Here is a 22,556-nt window from a genome sequence, read left to right as displayed (position 1 = left end):
AGGTATAGGATTTGCAAGGAGGAGGAGGAGTTGCAAAGAGGAGGAGGAGGAGGAGGAGGAGGACTGTGGGATCCTTGGTGATCTCTGAGCTTGGTTGTTTTCTTGCAGACATTTCATTGCCACACTAGGTAACAGCATCAGTGCTAGAAGGGTGTAGGATTTGCAAGGAGGAGGAGGAGGAGGAGTTGCAAAGAGGAGGAGGAGGAGGAGGAGGAGGACTGTGGGATCCTTGGTGCTCTCGGAGCTTGGTTGTTTTCTTGCAGACATTTCATTGCCACACTAGGTAACAGCATCAGTGCTAGAAAGGTGTAGGATTTGCAAGGAGGAGGAGGAGGAGTTGCAAAGAGTAGGAGGAGGAGGAGGAGGAGGACTGTGGGATCCTTGGTGCTCTCGGAGCTTGGTTGTTTTCTTGCAGACATTTCATTGCCACACTAGGTAACAGCATCAGTGCTAGAAAGGTGTCGGATTTGCAAAGAGGAGGAGGAGGAGGACTGTGGGATCCTTGGTGCTCTCTGAGCTTGGTTGTTTTCTTGCAAACATTTCATTACCCAACTAGATAACATCATCAGGCTAGCACTGGATAATGAAATGTCTGCAAGAAAGCAACCAAGCTCAGAGAGCACCAAGGACACCTCAATTATTTTTTCCTTACGAATACATCGCACAGTTGCTTCAGCTTACAAATTGAATCCATGCTGGTTTTAACAGACGTCCCATTGACTGCCTTTGGAATTCCTTTTCCGTAGTGACTCTGCCTTCTTGCTATGCACGAGGGAAAGCATCCGGCATGCTTGCTTTGAGCCTGAGAGGATCGAATGCACGGAGCGTCCTTCAAGACATCCTGGGCCCCTCCGACCCACAGCTGGCCAGGGTGACCGACAGCTGCTCAATCAACGCTCTCTACTGCTCAAGCAGAGCTGAGCCTTTGGCCTACTCCCCTCGCACAGAGAGCCGGGTGCATAGAGAGCTGTGCTTTTGGTTTGGTGGGAGAGCGCCCGGTGCGAAGACGCGTTCCAGAGGAGATGGGAATCCTGCCCGTGAGCGTCACAAACCAAGGTGACACTCCTGGATGGGTCTAGAATATTCGAAGAAGGGATAGTTTGGTCTAGCGGTTAAGGCACCAGGCTAAAAGTGGAAGTTTTAGTCTTGTCTTAGGTATTCGAATCTAGCAGACTGGGAGACTTTGGGCCAATCACCAGGAGATGGTGAGTTCTAGTACAGCCTTGGGTGACTTTGGGCCAATCATCAGGAGATTGTGAGTTCTTGTGCCGCCATAGGCATGAAAGCCAGCTGAGTGACTCTGGGCCAATCACCAGGAGACGGTGAGTTCTAGTTCCACCTTAGCCATGAAATCCAGCTGGGTGACTCTGGGCCAATCACCAGGAGACGTTGAGTTCTAGTCTCACCTTAGGCATGAAAGCCAGCTGGGTGACTTTGGGCCGATCACTCAGCCCAGCCTGCCTCACAGGGTTGTTGTGGGGAAAATAGGAGGAAGGAGAATTATATATGTTTCCCACCTTTGTAAAAAATAATAAGGGTGGGATATAAATAAATAAATAAATGAAAACAGTTTGTGGGAAGCCAGTGCTATGACATCTTGGGAGAACAAAGCTAGGGTAGTTGTTAGCAGGTAGATCCTAACTTTTAAGCCTAGTTTGACAATGGAACCAGCTGGATCTCCACCTCTTGGGGGGAGCCTCTAATTTGGGTCCCTGCCCTGAGCAGGGAAGGGATCAACAGTCTCTTTCAATTCAGAGAGTGGAACTTCCTCTGCGTCTGCCTGCAAACTCATTTCATTGCTGAATCGTATGCTGCTTGGCGGATTAATCAATTCAATGTAGATCAATCTGCATTTCACTGAAATGCAGGTGACCTGCTGAGACAGTGAAGGAAGCATAAGGCTTAGATAATATTTAAGAAAAAGAATCAGTCGCTCTTTGAGAAGGAAAATCTTTCAAGATTTGTTTTTTTCTTTTTTTTTCATTCTCCTGTGCTGTCAATACACCCGAATCAAAATAGGGCTAAAACAAGATGAAAAAGGGGAATGGAAAAAAAAGGAATAGAAATTACTGCTAATTAATGAAGCACTTAACAGAACAATCCCACAACTGTTTTATTAGAGGCAGTCTCCGATCGATCACCCAGGCACGTACTTCTAAGGAATTAGAAAGTTTCAATTAACCAATTCAAAATTTCACTTCTGATGGGCTGTCTCATCTGGACATCCCATGCCAGAGGAAGAATTTGCTTTTAAAAGTTTAAACAGATGGATGGCTAATGAAAGCTATAATCTTCTTCTTAACTTTCTCTCTTTCGTGATGGAGGACAAAACCTGGCAAAGATTTCATTGGATTTTGTTTTTTCACTAATGCTGGTCAATTTGCTCCACCGTCCCTTCCCAAGAAAATTAATGGGTTTCAAGGCCGATTGGAAAGCTTTTGCTCTAAATCAGGTAGAAGGGTTGACTGTAATATACCATATCTCCTGGGTTTTTTTGTGTGTTTTCTGAAAGGTCTGAATGGAAAGATTACTGAAGTTCCGGACTTCTAATAGCAATAGAACTTACTGTATATACTGCTTCACAGCGTTTCACAGTCCTCTCTAAGCGGTTTACAGAGTCAACCTGTAAATGGCTCCTCATTTTACCGACCGTGGAAGGATAGATGGCTGAGTCCACCTTGAGCTGGTCAGGATTGGAAGGAAGGAAGGAAGGGCAATAGCAATAGCACTTAGACTTATATACTGCTTCATAGTGCTTTACAGCCCTAAGCAGTTTACAGCGTATTGGCTCTAACAATCTGGATCCTCATTTTACTGACCTTGGGAAGATGGAAGGCTGAATCCACTTTGAGCCCGTCAGGATCGGAAGGAAGGAAGGAAGGAAGGAAGGAAGGAAGGAAGGAAGGAAGGAAGGAAGGAAGGACAATAGCAATAGAACTTAGACTTGTATATCACTTTGTAGTGCTTTATAGCCCCTCTCTAAGCAGTTTACAGTGTATTGCCCCTAACAATCTGGATCTTCATTTTACTGACCTTGGGAAGATGGAAGGCTGAATCCACTTTGAGCCCATCAGGATCGGAAGGAAGGAAGGAAGGAAGGAAGGAAGGAAGGAAGGAAGGAAGGAAGGAAGGAAGGAAGGAAGGAAGGAAGGACAATAGCAATAGCAGTTATACTTGTATACCACTTCGTAGTTCTTTACAGCCCCTCTCTAAGCGGTTTACAGAGTCAGCCTATTGCCCCCAACAATCTGGCTCCTCATTTTACTGACCTCGGAAAGATGGAAGGCCGAGTCAATCCTGAGCCAATCAGGATTGAACTCCTGGCAGTGGGCAGAGTTAGCCTGTGATTCTGCACTCTAACCGCTGTGCCACCAGGGCTCTAAACCCACCGCTCTGCCCAAAATCTTTGTCCTTCAGCATAAACCCAGATCTCCCCCAAATCAAGCGGAAAAGGAATAGTAGAAGAATCCAGACCGGGAAAGCAGTAGGGATCGATGCTTGCTGAACCTCTTCCCCAAGCGAGTTGAGAAAGCTCGACTGGACTTGATTGCATCTGTCCCTTTAACTCTGGCATTCTCTCATTCTGAAAGGGCCTGCTGGTGGAGTTGGGCTAGAAGACCTCTGAGTCCCTTCCAACTCTTCTGTCATTCCGTTGGAGTCCCATCTGGAAGAAGAGCGTCTTTGAAACAGACAGTGGAGAAAGGAAACTGGCTCGGGGAAATCTGTTTCATGACTGTTTTATTTTTCCCCTCTTGATCTTCCCAGGACCTCCTTCCAAAAAGCCGACGGTGATGAAGAAAAGACTGGCTTGCAAGACACGGCGGCCCTTCGGCTTCCATCAACCCTGGTGTCCACCACAAAAGGTTGTTCAGTTGAAGCCCAATACACTCCAGGGAAACTTTTCTGCTTTTTCTGCGGTGGTCCTTTACTATAAATTCCTGCTTCATTTCTCCTGGCGATCCAGGAGGGCTCAGCTTGAGGCCCCCCTCAGCTTTAAGACCTGGCGGGTTAAAGAACTGATCAACTGGATCGGTGGGGCTTTGTACAGTATGACGTCCTAAAGACCAAAGGAGTAATGTGAAACCTTTTTTTAAATTATTTTATTTTATTTTTAAAATGATCACTGCTGACCGACTGGTCCTTCGGAAGCCTGAGGGTGATTTTAGAAGAAGGCGAAAGCTTCCGTCATTAAATACAAGGTCCAGATCACCGAACTAGGATCTATTTTGCCAGCTTTGATCATAAACGCAAACCGTTAGTACTAACTGACTGACTTAAGTGCAGCTGCTTGTAGAAAGAAAGAAAAAAAGGTTAGAATAACAGGTGGGCCCGAATGCTTTCTGTCAATTTTTGTCTTCTCCCATTTCATAAGGACGGTGGGTTCAGAAATAAAAGAGGAAGGGGTTGACCTCAGGACCTAACGCCGTTATTTTCTTCACCTCTGGGGTTAGTCACTTATGAAAGGATCTCCCCGGTGGGCACGGAAGAGCTCTTTGGAGCCGTTTTAATGATCTCCATCTGTTTTGCCCACCCTGTTTCCCAGGAGACCTCATTCTCTTGGTGTCCCCTGCTGTGCCTCCTCATAGCTACGGCCTGGTGATTTCTACCTGCACCCAGAGAGGTTTTCTTCTGCAAGGAATCAAACGGCTGCAACTGTCACCCCACCAGGCTCACAGACTCTGTATGTCAGCAAGCCAGGTAAGGGTGGCTGTCGCCGTAAATTTGCCTGCATCACCCTCTCCAAAAAGACTGCCAATCCCTGGAGCTTCTTGACTTTGCTTCTTTTCCTTCCGTTTGCCTGCCCTCTCAGGTCGAGGGACTACTGGGCCAATACTGTGTCCCCAATCCGTGGGGTCTTGCTAGGATGAATGACAGCCCACTGAGCCAAACAGAGACTTACGTCTTCCTGGTTTTAATCTCCAAAGAGTCATGAAGAGGAGGAATGAGGAGGAAGAGTCACAGCCAAGACAGTGCAGTAGTTAGATAAGAGAAATCTGAGTCCCAAACAGAAATGTAATTTGAGACAGCGTGTCAGGCATGACCCTCCCCGCTTCTCAGGATGAAGAAAAGGGAAGGAGGGAAGGGAGTAGCCTACGGAGACTAGCAACACTGATGCCAGTCCTCCAAGGTAGACCAAACTTGGAAACCAAAAACAGGAACACTTATATTACTTTTATTACAAAATTATACTAACAGGATCTCGCAAGGCAAAGGGTGACAGGTTATTCACCAAAGCACCAAAGGGCAGGACGAGAAACAATGGTTGGAAACCGATCAAGGAGAGAAGCAACCTGGAATTAAAGAGAAACTTCCTGACAGTGAGGACAATTAACCAGTGGAACAGCTTGCCACCAGAAATTGTGGGCGCTCCATCATTGGGGAGTTTTAAGAAGAGACTAGACAATATAGGTTCTCCTGCTTGAGCAGGGGGCTGGACTAGAAGACCTCCAAGGTTCCTTCCAGTTCTATTCGACTCTACTCTACTCTACTCTACTCTACTCTACTCTACTCTATTCTATTCTATTCCGGCTCAATTCACTCTTCCTCCTTTTTCTCGAGGTTATTCCTTGAGCCCATTACAGAAGCCACCAACCTCTGCAGGTTCACATGTAACTCTATGTTATAATTACAGGTAACTGAATAACAGAGTTGGAAGGGACCTTGGAGGTCTTCTAGCCCAACCTCCTGCTCAAGCAGGAGACCCTATGCCATTTCAGACAAATGGTTGACCAGTCTCTTCTTAAAACCCTACAGCTTGTAGATGAAACCTTGGTTGGTTGGTTGGATTTGCTAGTATTCTAATTCTTGGAGCACAAGTTCCAAATCGCAGTCCTTAGGTTTGCATGACATACTAAACCAGGGGTCTTCAAACTTGGCCCTTTTATGACTTGTGGACTTCAACTCCCAGAATTCCACAAATCATAAAAAGGCCAAGTTTGAAGACCCAGGTGCTAAACTAAGGGTGGATCGGCTGTGTTTCTCTAGAATAGGGGGTCTTCAAACTTGGCCCTTTTATGACTAGTGGACTTCAACTCACAGAATTCCTCAGCCAGGCATGCGTGCCTGGCTGAGGAATTCTGGGAATTGAAGTCCACAAGTCATAAAAGGGCCATGTTTGAAGACCCCTGCTCTAGATGTTGCTGAACCAGATCTCCTAATATTTATAGGAAGTAGGAGAGTAGTGTCAATGCCGGGAATTGTGATTTGGCAACCTCTGGAGAACCAGAGATGGCGACTCTCTGTATTAAACTCAGACCAAACATATCATGTTATGTCTCAGTGCTCTTTCAGGCTCCGAGGGTTTTTCCGTACGTCTGAAATGCTGCTTGGCCTCTTCCAGGCTAATGAGCCATGGCCATATTGTTTGAGGATGATGGCGAAATATGTCATCAGAAACAACTGGAGGGCGCCAGATTGGGAAAGGCTATAATTAGCCCATAAATTTTTATATTCCGGAAAGGTTCCGGAAAGATTCCAAAAAGGCAAATGATTCACCATCATGACTCATGACAGTTTTGACATTGCTTTGTCAAGAAGCTGCTACTTGGTGATGCAAAGACACCCCCCCCCCCGGATGTTTGTCTTGCTGTCTTTTCCATCCCACGAAATATCTTTATATGTCTGCAAGCTTTTTTATCATCGACAGTATGGAAACTCCTTTGGAAAATCAGCCTTGCACTCTATGCCGAATTCAGGCACCGATCTCAAGCTGCAATCTTGCTGATCTCAGACTGGGATCTGGTTGAGCGTGGACAGAGCCAAGCTCATCTCTCTGAAACCCAAAGCTTTGGAGTGCTGTGGCCCTAATTCTGTGAATGGCTTTCAAAAATATTGGAGGACCCCCGGAGACGGCGTCCTGCTCTTTTCCAAATGCTGCCCCCAAACTAATTTTTAATGGGCGCAAGGAGGGAAAATGATCGACTACATAGGAAGCAATTGTATAAAATGCATTAAATGCATTTTTCTCTTTTCATCTCTCTCTCTCTTTTTTTTTTTAAAAAAAAAAAATACAATTGCTTGCCTGGTCCCCTTTACCTTTGTGAGAGCCATCAAAGGCCAAATAGCTCAGATGAACAAGACCCTTCCCTCCTTCCTTCCTTCCTTCCTTCCTTCCTTCCTTCCTTCCTTCCTTCCTTCCTTCCTTCCTTCCTTCTCCTCCTCCTCCTCACACCGATAATGTTCCCTAGTTTGGTCGAGAGATGTCTGCAAGGAAACCACCCAGCTCTGAGGGCACCTGGGACCCCACAGTCCTTCCTTCCTTCCTTCCTTCCTTCCTTCCTTCCTTCCTTCCTTCCTTCCTTCCTTCCTTCCTTCCTTCCTTCCTTCCTTCCTTCCTTCCTTCCTTCCTTCCTTCCCAGAACAAATTTCTTGGTAGAGAAATTTCAGGAAAATCCAGTTGTGCAGTTGGCTCCTTGAATTCCAAAATAGTACAGTCCTGCAGCATTTCCCCCCTAGCCCCCCCCACACACATAATTAACAGCTTCCATCAATATTTATGCAATACCAGCAGGACATCTTGTTATGCTATTAAAGCAGGCAAGTTGCCACTTCTCTGCAGCCAATGGCTGCTGCAACAGCCCTTACTATCCCGACTTAATGATTGATGCTGCATTTAACTTTTATGAAGCCAATAGCCCAGGGGTAGGCAACCTCGGCTCTTTTATGACTCATGGACTTCAACTCCCAGAATTCCCGAGTCAGCATAGCTGACTCAGGAATTCTGGGAGTTGAAGTCCATGAGTCATAAAAGAGCCGAGGTTGCCTACCCCTGGAATAGCCCATTAGAGACCAATTCTAAGCTTTTTTGCTGGATGGCTGCATTTCTGCCGATTCCCCACCAGCCTTCCCCCTCATGTGGGACAATTGCCCAACCGTGTGTGTGTGTGTACAACGGAGCCATTATCCGGTATAATATTTAATTCCTTGACCCTTTCCCTAACCCTTTCATCTTGATGATCACTGAGGTGAACTTGAATGAATTAACCATTTTGAAATCCCTGGTTTGTGTCTTTTACAGGCAACGGCGTTTTGTCCTTGCAAGCCTTCAGGTGTACCAGAAAGCAGAGGTTCAGAGGTTCACCTCCTCCCCCAAGCATACCTGCATTGTCTGGCTTTGCTGCTGAGGAAGGAAAACGCAAGCCTTCACACCCCGGCGTTGCAGAAAGGTGAAGCGTCTTCAAGAATAGCTGAGCTCACACGTTGCACTGTGCCCCAGTGTAGGTTGGTGGTAGCCTAGCGCAGGGGTCCTCAACCTTGGCAACTTTGAGACTTGTGGACTTCAGTTCCCAGAATTCCTCAGCCAGCTTTGCTGAGCAATTCTGGGAGTTGCAAGTCCACAAGTCTCAAAGTTGCCAAGGTTGAGGACCCCCCTGGCTTAGCGTGTTCCTAAATCACAAAAGCGGCTGATGATGTATTGTACGGTCCAAACTGACCAATTGTGATTATTCACTAAATCATGGATATACACACACTGTGACATGAGCATTATATTTATTTATTTATTTATTCGGTTTATATACCGCCCTATTCCCAAAGGACTCAGGGCGGTTTACAAGGCAAAATTTAAAAACAATCCAATATAAAATTAAAATTAAATTAAATTAAGTCTAGCCGCAAAAATTAAATCACAATTTAAAAACATTAAACCCCTCAGTCCAGACCAGATAGCTCAAAGAGCCAGGTTTTTAGGTCCCGGCGAAATGAACGAAGGTCGGGGGCAGTCTGGAGTTCCGTTGGCAGTTGATTCCATAGGGCAGGCGCGCCCACAGAGAACGCCCTCCCCCTGGGGATCGCCCGTCGGCAATCCTTGACTGGCGGTACCCTGAGGAGGCCCTCCCTGTGGGAGCGCACAGGACGATGGGAAATTGACGCTGGTAGCAGGTGCTCCCTTAGATAATCCGGGCCCATGCCATTTAGGGCTTTATAGGTCATCACCAGCACCTTGAATCTCACCCGGAGGGCAACTGGAAGCCAATGTAGCTCGCGGAGAAGAGGTGTTACATGGGAGTATCGGGAGACCCCCATCACAACTCGCGCGGCTGCATTCTGCACCAGCAGAAGCCTCCGAGTGGTCCTCAGGGGCAGCCCCATGTAGAGAGCATTGCAGTAGTCTAGCCGGGAGGTCACGAGCGCATGGGTGACTGTGCGTAGCGCATCTCGGTCCAGATAGGGCCGTAATTGGCGCACCAGGCGAACCTGGGCAAAAGCCCCCCTGGCCACGGCTCCTATATGATCTTCCAAACTGAGCCGTGAATCCAGGAGGACACCCAAGTTGCGGGCCCTATCAACGGGGGGTAACACCTCACCCCCCCATAGTTAATGATGGAAAAGATTGGTTAGTCTGAGATGCCGGTATGCACAGCCACTCAGTCTTGGCAGGATTGAGACGAAGCCTGTTTCTCCCCATCCAAACCCAGACCGCTTCCAGGCAACGGGACATCAATGGGACCTTACTGACCATTCCCCGATACAGCGGCTGCGTTGGTGCGCACCACTGTGCCTTTGCTTGCTGAATCACTCCACGTTGAATAAACCATTGACAGGCACAAAAGATCAGGTCCAGTTCAACTGATTTATTGCTAAACTGCTACGGGGATCTCCTCAGCTAATGGTTAACTGCTGCCAGGAGTTAGATAAGGGTCAAGGGAATTCAAGGGAGGTTGCACTTTGTTCACTTACGACTATGTAGGGATTCTAGGCTGATCCCTTTATTGACTCTGCCCCCAGGTTCTGCCACCCCTTCCCCTACATCCACCATCTTCCGTGTTCATGCAAGAAGGCAGGTTAAAACAAAAGAAACATTTTGAGTTGGGCCAATAGGTATGCCTTGTGTTATTTACTGTATATAAATAATAAAGGCAGTTAATCATAATCATAATCAAGTTGGAAGGAACCTTGGAGGTCATCTAGTCCAACCCCCTGCTCAGGCAGGAAACTATACCATTTCAGACAAATAGATGTCCAGTCTCTTCTTAAAAACTTCCAGTGTTGGAGCATTCACCGCTTCTGGAGGCAGGATTTTCCACTGGTTAATTGTTCTCACTGTCAGGAAATTCCTCCTTAGTTCTAAGTTGCTTCTCTCTTTGATTAGTTTCCATCCTTTGCTTCTTGTCCTGCCTTCAGGTGCTTTGGAGAATAGCTTGACTCCCTCTTCTTTGGGGCAGCCCCTGAGATATTGGAACACTGCTTTCATGTCCCCCCTCGTCCTTCTCTTCATTAAACTAGACATACCCAATTCCAGCAACCGTTCCTTATATGTTTTAGCCTCCAGTCCCCTAATCATAACCTGAATCAGGCCAGTAATTGAATCCCCACATTATGCTAAGCTATAGTTTCGCATAGTGATTCTCAACCTTTTCTTCACCCCAGCCCCCCTTTAAATACCTTTTGTGGCCCCAGACCATGTCTACAGCCCCCCCCCAAGACTTAACTGGAGATTTAAATCATCACCTCTCTTCAACTGTTCGCAGACCCAGGGGTCTGCGGACCACAGGTTGAGGACCACTGGTTTAGCATAATGGCCATGAGATATTAAGGAAAACTAGGGTTGGCGTTTTATCTTGGTTCATAGTGGTAAAAACAAATTACGGTTTGGAATGAGGTGGGACGCATAGGTGTCCCAAGTGACCAAATCCACAGAACAAAGTCACATTAATAAAGTAAGTGAAGGTTGGTGGATGGGGAATCGTATTACTTTAGTATTTCCTATGATGCATGTTATTTTGGGGGGGTGGGGGGCGATGGCTGAGCGGTTAAAGATGCTGAGCTTGTCAGCTGGAAAGCAGGTAGCCCGGGTTCAAGACCCGAGTGCCTCTCGATGGGGTGAGCTCCTGTTTTTACCTCAGCTCCTGCCAAGCTAGGAGTTCCAAAGCAGGCAAATGCGAGTAGATAAATAGGTACCACTTAGATGGGAAGGTAACAGCATTCCGTGTGCCTCAACATATAGTCATGCTGGCCACATGACCCCAGAAGTGTCTTCGGACAACGCTGCCTCCTTCAGCCAAGAAACTGAGACGGGGAAACTTTCACCTTTACCTTTATGTTATTTAGGACTGATGAACAGAATAACAGAAAAGGGCTTCCTGGAGGAGATCCAATCCAATTTGAATTCCGGGGTCAAACCAGATCCCAACCAATGTTTCCATGTGGTTCCTTACACCGAAAGCTTGCTGGAGGAACTGGGTGAGTTTATAAAAAAAAAAAAGAAAAAAAAGGGAGGGGGGTAAATTAAGATCTTGCCTACTAAGTGTGTTAGCTTTTAAGGACTGAGAAGGAAGATAACTGGAGCTGAAAGTTTAAAGTTTAAAGTTGATTAAATTTATATACCGCCCTTTTCCCGTAGGACTCAGGGCGGTTTACAAGGTATTTAAAAATGTCAGTACAATACAAAAGTTAAAAACAGTTAAAAATAATTAAATTTGATCCCTGAAAAATATAAAACCCCATTTAAAAACTCTCAGCCTGGGCCGGAAAGCTCAAAGAGCCAGGTCTTCAGGTCCCGGCGGAATGACTGAAGGCAGTCCTGAGCTCCACGGGCAGCTGGTTCCACAGGGCAGGCGCACCCACAGAGAAGGCCCTCCCCCTGGGTGTTATCCGCCGGCAGTCTTTTACCAGCGGCACCCTGAGAAGGCCCTCCCTGTGGGAGCGCACAGGACGAAGGGAACTTGATGCCGGCGGATAAAGTCCTGGACATGATGTGACCGTTTGCTCATGTTTCAGCCTAGCTGACTACTCAGGCGGAGGAGAGGGAAATACTCAACGTTTGCCAAGCACTAAGGGATGTGCAGCTTCCAAAACTCATGTCAGTCCACAATGCGAAAGGGAAACAAGAAACGGGCCCTGAAGTAGAGTTTTGTCTCCTTTATCTGTGCAACACAAATGTGCCCAGGGAACATTTACACGTCTTAAAATAAGTCACTTTATGACTGGGTCAGTACGTATCGTGAGATGGAAAAAAAAAATAAAACTTTGGCTTTGGGTTTTGCTGATTTATTCGATAGGTTTCTCGGTGATAGAAATGGTTAGGACATATTAGCATGTAAAAGTAAAAACTTGAGGCTGTCACGTTTTTACATTGGGGAATCACCCAACTTTGGGTCAGTGAAACCGTCAAGTTTCCAAGCATCTGAATTTTGATCATGTGACCGTGGGGGATGCTGCAATGGTCATAAGTGTGAAAACCGGTCGTAAATCACTTTTTTTTCCATGCTGTTGTAACTCCGAATGGTCACTAAATGAATGGCTGTAAGTTGAGGTATTCCTTTTATTAATTCATTAAATGTATATGATGCCCAAGTCACTATCAGGAGGTTCTTGGCAGCTTACAATGTCATAAGACTTGGGTCTGGCCAGTCTAAAGAAAAGAAGAAATAGGGGAGACATGATAGCAGCATTCCAGTATCTGAAGGGCTGCCACAAGGCAGAGGGGGGCAGGTTGTTCACCAAAGCACCAGAGGGAAGGACGAGAAACCATGGTTGGAAACTGATCAAAGAGAGAAGCAACCTGGAATTAAGGAGAAACTTCCTAACAGTGAGGACAATTAACCAGTGGAACAGCTTGCCTCCCCAAATCGTGGGCGCTCCATCACTGGAGATTATTAAGTAGACAATAGACAGTCACATGTCTGAGACAATATAGGATCTCCTGCTTGAGCAGGGGGCTGGACTAGAAGACCTCCAAGGTCCCTTTCAGCTCTATTCCATTCCATTCCATTCCATTCCATTCCATTCCATTCCATTCCATTCTATTCTATTCTATTCTATTCTATTCTATTCTATTCTATTCTATTCTATTCTATTCTATTCTATTCTATTCTATTCTATTCTATAATCTGTCCTATTTCTATTCTATTCTATTCTATAATCTGTCCTATTCCTATTCTATTCTATTCTATTCTATTCTATTCTATTCTATTCTATTCTATTCTATTCTATTCTATTCTATTCTATTCTATTCTATTCTATAACATACAATATAAAACAATGAGAATGTTAAAAGCATTACAATATTAAGCATCACAAGTTTTTTAAAAATTGAAATTAACGTACAATGGGATCAGAAGGGTCCAGTACCTACATGATTGCTCCTAATATTTAAGGCTGGCTATGGTTTCGTTAACCCTGGTCTCTTGACCCAGCTGAATGGATTCACACCTTGCCCCAAGCTTTAAACCAAACAAGCTGTATTATATGCTGTTAAAATGGGGCATGTGTGAGCCAGTTAACTGGGATTAATCAGTAGATATATTTTCATTTTGAAATGTTTCCTGCTTATGGTTTTAGCAATAAAGACAACTTACATTTCAGATGAAAATCAATAGTTAAAAGTCATTATTCCTGGGCATGTGCCAACAAGTCACGCCCGGCTTGGAGCACCGTCTGGAGTGCACTGTGCGCCAATGCATCAATAAGTCATAAAGGTTGTAATAAATCTGGATTCATAATTGCCAACCAGATATGCATTTTCAGACAAAGATGGGTCCCTTGGAATAAAAATGAGTGCTACGTGCGAACAAAATTCCCCTTCCAAGCTGATTAATTCCTTAAGCCACCTCACAGTCCCCATCTTGAAGCCACCAAATGCTGCATACATGCTGAGTGCTACTAGAAGGATTGGGTGTGGCTCTTTCACATCTATGACTGCAAATTCTGCGTGGGGAAATGAATTGCCTGCTTTGTGTCCATTTTCTTCGTAGAAAGAAATGGGTAAGGTTCTAAGTAAACCTGACCCACAGCTGCTACGATCGGATCACTACGATACAATTTCTCTGACTGTAACTAAATTCTGCAGCATCGACTGGAAAATCAGGCAAACTTTGGCTGCCCATCAACGATCTCGCCACTAGCTGTACTGTGCTATTATTTCATTTATTTGCTCGTAACCCACCTTTATTATTTTTACAAATAAACCAGAGCAGCAACTATATCCAGCACAACTTCCTCCTATTTTTCCTCACAACAACAACCCTGTGGGATGGGTTGAACTGAAAGAAAGTGACTGGCCCAAAGTCACCCAGCTGGCTTTCATGCCTAAGGTGGGACTAGAACTCACCATCTCCTGGTGATTGGCCCAAGGTCACCCAGCTGCCTTTCATGCCTAAGGCGGGACTAGAACTCACCATCTCCCGGTGATTGGCCCAAAGTCACCCAGCTGGCTTTCATGCCTAAGGTGGGACTAGAACTCACAATCTCCTGGTGATTGGCCCAAGGTCACCCAGCTGCCTTTCTTTTTTTTTTATTGAAAAGTTTTAAAGTACATTTTATCTTTAACAATCCCCCCATCCCCCCACCCCTCCCTACCCCTCCCTGCCCCTCCCCCCCATTTCCCCCTCCCCCCCCGACTTCCCAGAGCTAAGTACAAGGTATAAAAACAAAAAACAATCATAAACATCCATATGCTACCAACAATAAATTCTTAAATCTATCACTCTCTAGCTCATATAAAATAACTACAAGCAATATTAATATTACATATAAAAAGAAAGAAAAAAGAAAAAAGAAAGGAAGACTTATTCAAATGCTAAATGAAACTTTTTAGTCCCATATTTGTTCTGGATATAATCAATCCATTTTTCCACTCCATAATATAACGTTCTTGCGAATGATCTTTCAAATAAGCCGAGATCTTTGCCATTTCCGCCAGGTCAGAAACCTTTAGAGTCCATTCTTCTATAGTCGGCAGTTCCTCCTTCTTCCAATATTGACCTATTAAAAGTCTTGCTGCTGTAATTAAATTCAACATCAACTTAGTGTCCACAACAGTAGCATCTGTAATTATACCCAACAAAAACAATTGCGGACAAAACTTTATCCTTTGCTTGAAGATCTTCTGCATATTCCACCAAATTTTTATCCAAAAAGCCTTAACCTTTTTGCAGGTCCACCATATGTGAAAATACGTTGCATCTTCGCCACCACACCTCCAGCATTTTGGCTGATAGTTCGGATACATACTTGCAAGCTTTTTAGGATCCAAATGCCATCTATAAAACATTTTATAAAAGTTCTCTCTTAGGTTTTGAGCTTGTGTAAATTTTACGTTCCTCACCCAAATCTTTTCCCACGTGTCCATTGTAATAACTTCTTGGATATTCTGGGCCCATTTTATCATACAATCTTTAACAAGTTCTGTTTCTGAGTCAATTTCTATCAATGCAAGATATATCCGTTTGATATGTGCTGGACCCTGATTTCTAATTTGCTTTATCAAATTTTCGTCAGTCATTGCAAAACCAATTTTCTGATCTTCTTTCCACCTGGCCCGTAACTGAGTATATTGAAACCAAGTTTGAACAATCTTCTCATCTCGCAAGAGGTTGTACGGCTTTAAACACCAGACACTTCTTTCCAAGCTTAAAATCTCCTTATACGTAGTCACATCATGTTTGAAACCAACATTTATGTTTTCTATTGCGTGTTTTGGAATTGCCCACAACGGCATCTTGTAATCTAACTTATGTCTATACTTCTTCCAAACTCTCAACAATGCCTGTCTTAAAATATGCACTTTAAACACATTATCAACCTTCTTATCATACAACAAATATGCATGCCAGCCAAATAACAAGTCATGGCCCTCAAGATTTAATAATCTCTCTTGTGTCAAATTAATCCAGTCACTTATTCCTGATAACGCAGCAGCTTCATAATATAATTTAAGATTAGGCATTTTGAGACCACCTCTTTCACGAGTATCCTGCATAATCTTAAGTTTAACTCGTGGCCTTTTCCCTGCCCAAACAAATTTATTGATACCCCGTTGCCATTCTTCCAAATTAGAATCTTTTTTAAGAACCGGTATCATTTGAAATAAAAATAGAAATTTAGGCAGGACATTCATTTTCACTGCTGCAATTCTTCCCAGCAAAGACAATTGCAATTTTTCCCAGCTCTCCATTTCTTTTTAAATTTTTCCCCATAATTTTTCATAGTTATTTTTATATAACTTTGTATTAGAGGGTGACAAAAACACCCCCAAATATTTGACCCTTTTAGCAATCTCAAATCCAGTTAATCCTTCTAAAAGGGCCTTTTGCGATACTGTCATATTTTTGGCCAGAATTTTAGTTTTTTGTGCATTAACTTTAAATCCAGAAACCTTCCCATATTGCATTATTATCTCCATCAGGTCCACAACAGAGTTTTCCGGCTGGGTCACCGTAACAACCAGATCATCTGCGAACTCTCTCAGTCTATAATCCTGATCTCTAATTTGTATACCCTTAATTCTTTCTGAATTCTGTATTTTTACCAATAATATCTCCAATGTTAACACAAATAATAAAGGTGATAACGGACACCCTTGCCTTGTGCCCTTCTCAATATTACATCCTTCAGTCAAACTATTGTTAACTATTATTCGGGCAGTTTGTTTTTGATATAATGCCCTAATTGGTTGCAAAAATTTATCCCCAAAATTCATCTTATCTAAAACTTTCATCAAAAATTGCCAATTCAATTGATCAAAAGCTTTTTCAGCATCTAGAAAAATTAGCGCCGCAGGGATCTGGTTGTTCCTTTCCAAAAACTCTATCACATCAACTATATGCCTCACATTATTTTTCATTTGCCTACCACTAATAAACCCAGTTTGATCCCCATGAATCACCTGTTGCAGAACCCTCATCAGTCTGTTAGCTAACACCTTAGCAAATATCTTGTAATCTGTATTTAAAAGTGATATCGGTCTATAATTTTTTACTTGAGTAGCATCTTGATCTTCCTTCGGAATCAAAGAGATAAAAGCAGTTCTCCAAGACGGAGGCACCTTTCCCCCTCTCTGAATTGTCTGAAACAGTTCCTTTAACGGCTTTATCAACTCCAATTGTAAATTTTTGTAGTAAGCCGCAGTCAAACCATCCGTGCCTGGCGCTTTATCCACCTTCAATTCCTTAATTGCTATAAGAATTTCTTCTTCTGTTATCAATTGATTAATCTCCTCCTTTTGTGCTTGCGTAAGAACCGGGATGCTAGCATTCTCCAAATATACATCAATGTCTTTTTCATTAATCTTCTCCTTAGCATATAATTTAGAATAAAAATCCACAAAAGCTTCCTTAATAAGATCCTGTTGAAGCACAACCTTTCCCCTATATTCAATTTTATCTATATTAGAAGCCCTTTGCTTTTTCCTTAGTCTATAAGCTAGCCATCTACCTGGCTTATTAGCATTGCAAAAAGTATTATGCCTAGCAAACCATAGATTGGTTGCCACTTGATCCGCCATCAACTTATCAAATTGTCCTCTTAATAGATTAATAACCTCCTTAGTCTTCACATCCAATGGATTCTTGATTAGGGCCTTTTCTTTTTCCCTAATTTCATTCTCCAATTCTTTCCTTCTAACTTCCAAAGTACGTCTGCATTTATTATTCATATATATCAACACCCCTCTCATGTAGGCCTTGCTAGCATCCCAAACCATGTCCATAGAGGTATCCTTATTCATATTAATTTCAAAGAAATCCTTCATCTGCTGTTTACATTCTTCCACATTTCTCTGGTTTCTAAACAAATTCTCATTTACGCGCCATGAGCGCCTATCCCTATTGTCCTTATCGATCTCTAACCAAACTGGGCTATGGTCAGAGATAGTTCTTGCACAGATCTTTACCTTCTTAATCCTAGGAAAAAAGTCATTAGTCAACAAAATAAAATCAATCCTGGAAAAAGATTGATGTCTGTCAGAGAAAAAAGGATAATCCTTTTTGTGTAGATGTGTATCGCGCCAAATATCTTGCAGTTCCAAATCGTCCTTCATTTCAAAAAAAGATTTAGGCAATCTAGCATGGCTCGGAACCCGCTTAAAAGAACCAGCCTTATCCATCTGTACGTCTAAAACACCATTCCAGTCCCCCATAAAAATAAACGATTTATAATCCAATTGGGTAACCTTTGTGTGAAGTAAACTAAAAAAATCAGCTTGTTGTTGATTAGGAGCATACAATCCAATTAGAAGCATTTTTTTACCTTCTAACAGCAAATCTATCATGACATATCTTCCAAAGTCACCCAGCTGCCTTTCATGCCTAAGGTGGGACTAGAACTCACCATCTCCTGGTGATTGGCCCAAGGTCACCCAGCTGCCTTTCATGCCTAAGGCGGGACTAGAACTCACCATCTCCTGGTGATTGGCCCAAAGTCACCCAGCCGGCTTTCATGACTGTAGCCGGATTTGAAATCAAGATGTCTGACTTTCTAACCTGGTGCCTTAACCACTAAGCTGGCTTGTTCTTTTCTATCTAATTTTAAAGTTTTAATTTTCAATTCTGGTCTGCGACCGTAATAAAGGATTGATGGATCATTGCTCTTTCTTTGATTAGGTGGTAATTTCAGCGCCGTGCCAAGCCCTTGCGATATTCCCATGCACGTTGTAGCCAGGCGGAGGTATGCCACCGATCCCGATCTCGAGCAAGTTGTCCTGTTGAGTTTCACTGGCAAAGATGCTCTGAAGAGTGCTGGTGATTTTCTTCATCAGATTCTCACGTCCGGCTTTGGGCAGCAGGAAGCTCCCACTCTGGGTAATTCTCACTCTTCTGCGCGACCAAAAATGGAACCCTGCAGCTTCGATACAAACTGGATTTGCATGTGACCCTAAATTTAAATGTGGGAAGTGAAGGCAGGAGGCTAGCTTACTATGGACATCCACAGTTGTGATCAAAACTGTCGGTTTCATCTTTTGCTTAGCCAGCCAGAGTTGGGCGACCAGCAATATACACATCACAACAGAAAGTCTCATTCCCTACAGCCAGATTTCCACCACTTCTAAGCAAGGCAACCCCAAAGGCTTGATTGTCTGCTTGATAATTCCTTCAGCAGAGTATTGTTTTTTGCTTGATTGTTTGTCTGGTGTCAATCCCTGCTTCTTTGGCTGTTGGCTGCTGGTCTTTTTGTTTCCTTTTTTTTAGCTTTTCACTGTCTCTTTGGAATCATGCATAAATGTAGTTTATCTCAATGTGTCTAGCGATGATTGATTTGTCTGCATGCCCAGCTTTAAGAATTCCCTTAGTGTTTTTAGATTTAGCTTTAACTCAATAGGGGTTGATGGCCTAGCACACAGTGATGGAGAACTTTTAGAGACCGAGTGCCCAAACTGCAACCCAAAACCCACTTATGTATCATCGGGTGCTGGGTGGGTGTGGCCCATTGGGTGTGGCCCATTGGGTAGGCGTGGCCCATTAGGTGGATGTGGCTGCAGTGGTGACGGCAGAACGGGTGGGACTAAAAAGTTCAATCAATTCCAACTTTGTGAGATCTTTTTTTTCTTGCGAGAAGTTGACATTGATTGATTGAACCTTTTTTTTTTTTGCACTAAAGCGAAAAGGTTTTATAAAACCCAGCTGAAGGCCTAGGACTGGGGCGCTGGTGCCCACAGAGAGGGCTCTGCATGCCACCTCTGGCACGTGTGCCATAGGTTTGCCACCAAAAGCCCTAGCAGTTAAGACACTGGGTTTGTCAACCAGAAGATTGGCAGTTCAAGACCTAAGCACCGTGTGACAGGGTGAGCTCCTGTTCCTTGCCTCAGCTCCTACCAACCTAACAGTTTGAAAGCATGCAAATGAAAGTAGGTAAATAGGTACCACTTAGGAGGGAAGGTAGCATTTCTGCACCTCATTGTATAGTCCTGCTGTCCACTTGACCATGGAAGTGTTTTTGGACAATGCTGTCTCCTTGGCTAGGAAATGGAGAAGAGCACGGCCTAGACTCACATATGACCGGATAGAGGAAATCTTTACCTTTGCTTTTTAGGGTACTCACAGTTTCTCAGTTGAAACTATGACTGAGTTTGTCCTTGTATTGTGCAATTAAAGAGTTTTCATCACATCTTCCGACTGCTAGCTGGTGTTCATGGGTGTGCTCTACCAGTCTTCTGAATACCAACTAGCAGTCAGGAGACATGATGAAAACTCCTTAATTTCCACAAGGTGTGCAAGAAAACAGCCGAAATGAGAGAGCACCACAAATTCCGTGGTTACTTTCCCTTTTTCTGACTTATTTGAGCTTGCAAAAAGCTTTAGATTCCAGAAGCTGCGGTGCTATGGCTAAGCCACAGTTTGTTAATATTTATTAATACACCTCCGTTGTCTGTAGACAGACAACGTGGCCGACCACAACTCATCATTTACAAACACATTGGCTGGCTCCCATATTGCAGTAAGGCCCAAAGGAAACACAACACATTAGGGTTTAGTTCAGGGTGTGAATGCAGCCAGCATCTTTTTTTTTCCCCTTCAAAGTTCTGAGTTTAATTGATTGTTGAACAGCAAACTCCCAAGTTGGAAGTGCACCCTGTTCTTGACTTAACTCCAAGATAATGAGCAAAGACTGTCACTGAATTTCAAGCCACCGTGTACAAGGTACAGATGTGCCAACCTCACCAGCAGGAGAACAATCTTGGGCGCCCCAGATGTCTGGCACAACACAAAAGGATCCCAGTTTGCAAACAGAAATCATGAGTAAGTTCCTTAGTGTGTCAGGCTGAGAGTAACATTTTCTCTACATCTATAATTAATCTCCTTTCAAGGAAAGCATTATCAGGGACGGCCTAAAAACCCATAATTATGTATACTTTGGTGTAAGAACACTTAACTTCAATTGTTACTCTCTTTGCAGAAATCTTCTAAGCCCCAAGAGAGCTGTTTTGTCAGACTTCTTAAAATCAGCCTCAGGTTTTTCCCCCCTCTTGAGTGATATGGGACAACCTATCACACATTCCCCCAAAAGAAATTGTTAGAGCAGATCAGTGACTAGGTCTTTATAATCTCACTGTGATTATGATATCACTGTGGGGGAATTTAAGGAGAAATTCCCTTAAGACCTTATGATCATCTTTTGCGGCCTTCTGACAAGCAAAGTCAGATGGGGACACCAGATTCTCTTAACAACCGCGTTGCTAACGTAAGGACTGAAGTGATTCACTTAACAATTGTGTGTGAAGGTTCCGACTGATGATCCCAACGAAGCAAGCACAGCTGAGACATTCCAATCTCTAATGCAAAACTTTATTGAGTACAGCATATCGGCACTGATGAATAGAAAACCAGCTCTGGTGAAAATGGCGACAGAAGAGTAAATTAAAAGCGTAGAAACCCCCCTCCCCTTCCCCTCTGATAGTGCAGGTCCATTCCCCAATTACGTGTCAGACATTTGTTATGAGAAAAACTTTCCCGGTTCCCAGTTCTGCAACGACCTTGATTCCCAGTTCTGCAAACATCCCCCCCTCCCACCGGGTCTGTTGGCAAGCTAAGAAACAAAAATGGCTGAAGCAGAATAAGTTTCTTTGATACTTGACACCATGGCCAAAAAAAAAGTTCATAAAATGGTGCAAAACTCATTCTGTCTTGCTTAGCAACAGAACCTTTGGGCTCAATTGTGGTGCTAAGTTGAGGATGACCTGTAATTTGTGGTGATCTCTTGGCAGAAGAAGATTCGGCCTTTGAGCTGCTCGGCCTCAAGTGGTTGCCTCATCTGACTAGGATGCAGGCAAAGGAACTCAGCCCGTTCGAAGTTGGAGATAAATCCTGGCAAGAGAGCCTCAAGCTGCTGACGTCCCGCCCTGCCCTCATTTGTGCCTTGCGACGGATCGGAGCCTTTGTCGGTCTCTCTGAGGTTCTGAAATCAACCAGCGGTAAACCAAGTGGGAATAATCTCCAGAGGCTGATGTCGTTGACCCCAGAAATGGCTTTCCGTCAAGCTGTTCTCTTTTTCGCCGAGCAAGAGTTGATAGGTGGTGGGTAAACTCTTCTCTTTCATTGGCTGACCAGCCTGGCTAGGTTAAAATAAAATATTTGGGAGATCCAGTCTTTCTTAGGGACATGGGCCAGTTTGGGAAGCTGGCCCGTGGCTCCTGTGGTCCTTCCACTGAGCCAGGAGGGGGAAATGATGGCCCTAGGCATGCTATCTCAACCTTGGCCAGACGTGTGGACTTCAATTTCTGGAATTCCCCAGCCAACATGGATAGCTGGGGAATTCTGGGAGTTGAAGTCTTCGCGTCTTAAAGCGGCCAAGGTTGAGAAAGCATGCTATATATGACCCAAGAACCATTGTTTAATATTTCGCAAGAAATCAATTCGGACCTTTGCTAAAAAAGTCTTTGTCCCTTTCCTCTACTCAAGAAAACTTGCAAAATGTAGGTTTGTAAAAAAGAGGGGTGAGAAGGAGAAGGTTGATAGCCCTTTTGACTCTTATCCCCCCTTTTGTCACCCTTCCCATCGCATAACCTCCCCAAATAGTTTATTTTGCAAGAATGTGACCCTCTGCTGAAATAAAATATTGCCTGTGCTGGCAAGAAGGCATGCTTTAATGTTCATTCTCACCCCTAAAAAAATATCCAATTACTCTGTTGCAGATTTCAAGCGCCGTCCGGCTTTGAGATTCTTGCCACCTCCTGCACAATACGTCCCACCAACAGGTAAGATTTCGACATTTTTTTAGTTCTGGAAAAGAATCAAGGAGACATTCAACCTAAAACTAAGGAGAAATTTCCTGACAGTGAGAATAATTAATTAAGGGAACGACTTGCCTCTAGTAGCTGTGGGTGCTCCATCACTGGAGGTTTT

The 22,556-nt window shown here is 44.0% G+C and overlaps 1 protein-coding gene across 1 annotated transcript in view; it reads left to right on the top strand.

Annotated features, from left to right (window-relative positions):
• The window catches only part of DNAAF8 (dynein axonemal assembly factor 8), a gene marked incomplete at its 5' end in the record, with an annotated part of 107,776 nt that overhangs the window by 48,343 nt on the left and 36,877 nt on the right, over positions 1 to 22,556 (top strand). Inside the window, 8 exons of the mRNA XM_081337968.1 lie at positions 747 to 1,056; positions 3,766 to 3,863; positions 4,544 to 4,698; positions 8,018 to 8,165; positions 11,050 to 11,221; positions 18,334 to 18,518; positions 21,419 to 21,727; positions 22,346 to 22,408. Of these exons, the coding sequence (XP_081194094.1) occupies positions 747 to 1,056; positions 3,766 to 3,863; positions 4,544 to 4,698; positions 8,018 to 8,165; positions 11,050 to 11,221; positions 18,334 to 18,518; positions 21,419 to 21,727; positions 22,346 to 22,408 (1,440 nt within the window). The remainder of the gene's footprint in view (positions 1 to 746; positions 1,057 to 3,765; positions 3,864 to 4,543; positions 4,699 to 8,017; positions 8,166 to 11,049; positions 11,222 to 18,333; positions 18,519 to 21,418; positions 21,728 to 22,345; positions 22,409 to 22,556) is intronic.

This window comes from Vipera berus, assembly GCF_964194415.1.
Source record: "Vipera berus genome assembly, chromosome: 13".
Classification (NCBI taxonomy): Eukaryota; Metazoa; Chordata; class Lepidosauria; order Squamata; family Viperidae; genus Vipera; species Vipera berus.
The sequence above is the reverse complement of the archived record's forward strand: the minus strand, read 5'-3'. Positions and strand labels throughout refer to the sequence as shown.